Raw genomic sequence first — 5,208 nt, 5'->3', positions numbered from 1 at the left:
ATGAAGGTAAGTTGTTTCGTTTATTCTTGATTTCTTAGTTTTTTAATATACCTAAATTGACTCACCGATTTTTGTGCACGTGACACTAATAGCGGTTCTTGATTTTCTAAAATATTAGTGAATCTATTCATTGATTTTTAACGTTGATAAATTAATCAAATTAGTTTTTATATACAAAGTCAGTAAGCCGGCTCATTGATTTTGACATTAATAGATCGACTCACTGGTTTTGATATTATTGAATCGACTCACTAATTTTGATATTAATCGACTCACTGATTTTTGATATTGATAGATTGATTCAATTAATTTTTAAACACAAAGTTAATAAGTTGACTCATTGATTTTTGGTATTAGTGGATCGATCAAATTATTTTTTAGTAAATCAATTCATTGCATGTTAGCCTTATCAATCGTGAGATCTAAATATGTGAAATTTGAAGAATTCACATGACAAAATTAAACTTTGAAAATCATAGTTGCCAAGTTGGGAGATTCATGTAAATTCAGATTCTTCATTGACTCGAGGGACTTTTCTAAAATCATAATTTTAGAAAATTCATATTTGTGAATTTTTTTATTTGGGAACTCATCACGTATTTATTTATTTCTAATTTAGGAAATTTCGAGTTCCTAATTTAGAAAATTCATGAGTTACCTATTTAGCAATTTCACATTCATGATTTTTAAATTTGAAATTTTTTATTAAGTTCTTATTTTAGCTGATTCAATAAATGTTTGCATATGTGGACCTGTGGATTGAAATGTCACCACGTGAATTTTAGAACGTTGGATAAAATTAAGGTTTTTTCAAATTTCTCCATTTTATGTGAAATTTGAGAAATCATGTAATATTTGGAAAAATTTTAACCATAAGATTCATTTATCACACCCGATATAAATTGATGATGATGGGATCTTAGCTTGACTTTAATTTTTACCCGTTGACCGTATGATAGTTTTGGATCGTAATAAAGACCGATCACTTTGATCGGGCGGGTTCAATGCCTAATACCTTCCGAAACCCGTAATCTAATCCCTTACCCATTTCTATTATCTGTGGACCAACTCGATTTATTTTTGGAGTTATTTATGATTCCTATACCTAAATTATGTAGCGACTACCAGTTCTTAGAAAATCCCCAATTTACCAATTGGTCCGTCTTCGCTATCCAGTGAAAAAATGGTCGAGGTGATTTTAAAAGACGATGACTTGGGCATACTTGAAGGATTGACTAAGTCATTGGTAGATTAATGCCTTAGGCATATCTGAGGATCGACGGAGGTGTTGGTAGGGGGAGATGACTTGGTTTCCGAAGGCGTAAAGTATGGGGCTTTGTTGAATTTAACGATGTATTGTTAGATATTAAAACAATCATTCATAATGATCTCTAAGTGAATATAACTTATTATGTGGATTCATCACATATGGTAGAGGGACAATACCTTAGGGTCAGATTCATTAGATAACTTCAAACATTTAATGTCCTTTTTCAATTCTTTAATAACTTTAGAAAGATCTTTCAACTTTCGTTCCATCACTGTCATTTTCTTCTTCAAGTTATTAACCTTTGAGTTTTTCTTTTTAAACTGAATACCATTTTTCTTTTTCCTCTTATAACCCTTACAAAATAGAGTAAGGACGGCCTCACAAAGTTCTGAATCGGTCAATTTCAACTTATTGATAAGCTATTCAAGATAATACATACATATAAATCAATAGTATTATATTAAGTTATATATATATATATATATATATATATATATATATATATATATATATATATATATATATGATTAAAATTGTAGTTCAATAATTCATACCGGACAATTGACAAACTTTCTGACGTAAAATTCTCATTTCTTATTAAAACAATAAGGGTACTTGAGATACCTTTGAAAATGATTGGAAAATGTGTAGGGACTATTATCGGGAAATGTTTAAATATCCATACCTTTAAGTGCATAAGAATACATGATAAGTACTTAAATAAACTTCAATATTTATAAAAGTAGTCCTTATAACTAAGATTAAATTAATAACTCGAACTTTTCCTCAATTACCTGAAGTGCTAATGCACAACCAACGACATGTACATATTTACTAATTTTCTTAAACTTCGTCGCACAAATACGTAAAGACTTTAAAAGGTGATTGTGTACTAATCTATCTCATGAGATCCCATTGAAGATCTCATCGCACCATGCTGTACTTAAAAGTTCTTTACTAATCTTCAATGAGTCCTTAAGAAGTAAAAAATGTAACAGCTATGTATAATAAAAATATTCTTTTAGATTCAATAATATTTTCATTTTTTAAGACTGTATTAAGTACAATCTCAAAAGAATATAATGTTATCTCTATTAGCATGTCAAAGTACTTACTTTAAAATAATTGTACACAAATTTTGCATTCATTTAAGATAGAACCAATTTCATCACTACTATACAAACATCCCAAAGTCAATGCAACCTCATATTCTGAAATAGAAATATTTTTAATTCTAAATGAAAAGTAACAATTTTTTAGATGAAATTTCTCTATAAGGAGAAAATTTAAATTACTATATATTGGGACACGTGGCATAAATAGTAGTGGAGTAAAGCTCATAGAATTTATATATGTTTTCTACTCAACTATTAAATTTGAAAAGAATTGGTTAAATCTTTTTGCGTTACACATAACACGCGTTTGAAACAAATATTAAGATATGTCATCTTATATTTCAAGATGTACAAAAAATATAGAATTTAATATCATTAAAAGATAATAACATACCATGTTAACGTATATGAAAGACAATTTGCAACACAATTGACCTAACGTAGACCAATGAAAAGTAATTAATTAATTTAATAAGCAATACAATATAACCTTAAATCTTAATAAATCATAATTATTTCATATACTTAGTAGTATCTACAATTAATGTCATATTTATCTATATATGTAAAAAGAACTTAAACTTGACTATAATCATACAATGATTGTAATTTTCATTCATTGTTCATATTTTAGAAAAAAGTAAATTTATGATATGTTTCATAAATATATGATTCATTTGTACATTTCATCTTGTAGCCACTTGAGTACAATGTTCTGAATATAATATTAGAAGTTCAGAAAGACATTATATCAAAATGTATTGTATACAATGTCAGAATGATTCTTTTGACATGAGATACGAATGTAATTTATTCAATGTCAGAAGGACATTATATCAGAATGTATTGTATACAATGTTAAAAGGATCCTTTAGACATGAGATAATAATATAATTTATATAATGACAAAATGATTCTTCTGACATTGAATTCATTAAAAAAAATTATATCTAAAAGATTCCATATATGCAATTTACATTTGAACCTATATGGACACTTGAATACAATGAATAAATATAATGTCAAAAGGATCTTTTTGATATTAAATTCATAAAAAATATAAAAAATTGTTTACATCAAAATGATTTATATGGACACTTCTAGTACAATAAAAAAATCAACATTTCTCAATAAGGTTCTCTTTGTACATTTCGTCCTATGAACATTTCTCACGCATGCTACACAAAAGTCTATTAAGGGAAGAGCAATAGCAGAGTACTTGGCCGATCATCCCGTAATAGAGGGAATAAGACCTGTCAATCAATTCCTGGATGAAAATATCCTGAACCTTGAAGAAGAACCACGAGACCAAGTTTGGCAACTATACTTCGATGGAGCTGCAAATCAAAATGGGTATGGAATAGGGACGGTTTTGATATCTCCCGAAAGATGCCACATTCCGATCGCTGTTAAGCTGGCTTTCTCCAATACGAATAATACAGCTAAATATGAAGCGTGCATCGCCGGGCTTGAGGCTGCATTGAATTTGGGTATAACAGAAATTGAAGTATTTGGAGATTCGGCTTTGATCATACATCAATCGTTGGAAGAGTGGAAAACCAAGGATGCGAAACTGAAACCTTATCATGAATATATGTTAAATCTGGTGAGAAAATTCAAAACCATCTTGTTTCAACATCTAGCAAGGGAAAATAACAGATTCGCAGATGCCCTAGTTACTTTCTCTTCAATGATCCATTTACCTCCAGGCATGGAACTAAGGCCCATCACCATCGAAATCAAAGATAAACCCGCATATTGCTACCAGGTCGACATCGCTGCTCGACTTCCTGACGGAAAGCCATGGTATACTGACATCAAGAAAGTCTTAGAAAAACAAGAGTTCCCAGTTGAAGCATCTAGGAAAGAACGACAAACTCTGCAGAGATTCGTATCCCAATTCATACTATGTGCAGGGAATTTATATAAGAGATCATATGACGGAATCCATTTGGCATGTATTGATGAAAATCAAGCTGAATGGATAATGTCAGAACTACATTCGGGGGATTGTGGACCTCACATGAGTGGGAAAATGCTAGCTAAACGAATCATGAGGCAAGGGTATTATTGGCCGACAATGGAAACAGACTGCCATCATTTGGTGAAGACCTGCCATAAGTGTCAAATACACGCTAACCTCATACACGTTCCTCCATCTCAGCTAGTTGGTTTGACTTCTCCGTGGCCGTTCTCTATTTGGGGAATTGATATAATCGGCAAAATCACACCTAAAGCATCGAATGGGCATGAGTACATCCTAGCCATTGATTACTTCACAAAATGGGTAGAAGCCGCTTCGTACGTCGTTCTCACCGCATCTAAAGTTGCCAAGTTCATCTAAGCGCATATCATCAGTCGATATGGGGTACCTTCCGAACTGATTTCGGATAATGGGTCACATTTCAAAGTTGAAGTCATTACACTGTGTTCAAAATTCAAGATCCGGTATCACAAATCATCTCCCTACCGTCCTCAAATTAATGGAGCAGTGGAAGCAGCCAACAAGAATCTCAAGACGATTATCAGGAAAATGTGTCAATCGCACAGGGATTGGTCTGAAAAATTACCATTCGCGCTCTGGGCGTACCGCACCTCAATACGATCCTCCACTGGAGTCACCCTGTATTCACTTGTGTACGGAATGGAAGCTGTTTTACCGGTTGAAATGGAAATCCCTTCCCTCAAGATCCTAATGGAAAGTCAATTATCAGAAGTAGAATGGGTTCGTCACCAGTACGAAGAGCTACATTTAATTGATGAAAAACGACTTAGAGCCCTGTACCACGTGCAAGCTTATCAAAGAAGAGTCACTCGGGCGTT

At 32.0% G+C, this 5,208-nt stretch overlaps 1 protein-coding gene across 1 annotated transcript; it reads left to right on the top strand.

The window, feature by feature from the left end:
• LOC147409848 (uncharacterized) lies at positions 1-4,729 on the top strand. Its single transcript, XM_086432021.1, has 2 exons — positions 1-6; positions 3,575-4,729. The coding sequence occupies exons 1-2, from the start codon at positions 1-3 to the stop codon at positions 4,727-4,729; spliced, it is 1,161 nt and encodes a 386-aa protein (XP_086288147.1).
• Positions 4,730-5,208: the final 479 nt, after the last annotated feature.

Source organism: Akebia trifoliata, chromosome 2 (genome assembly GCF_017979445.1).
Source record: "Akebia trifoliata isolate Shusen 1 chromosome 2, ASM1797944v1, whole genome shotgun sequence".
NCBI lineage: Eukaryota > Viridiplantae > Streptophyta > Magnoliopsida > Ranunculales > Lardizabalaceae > Akebia > Akebia trifoliata.
This window is presented reverse-complemented; position numbering and strand designations above follow the sequence as displayed.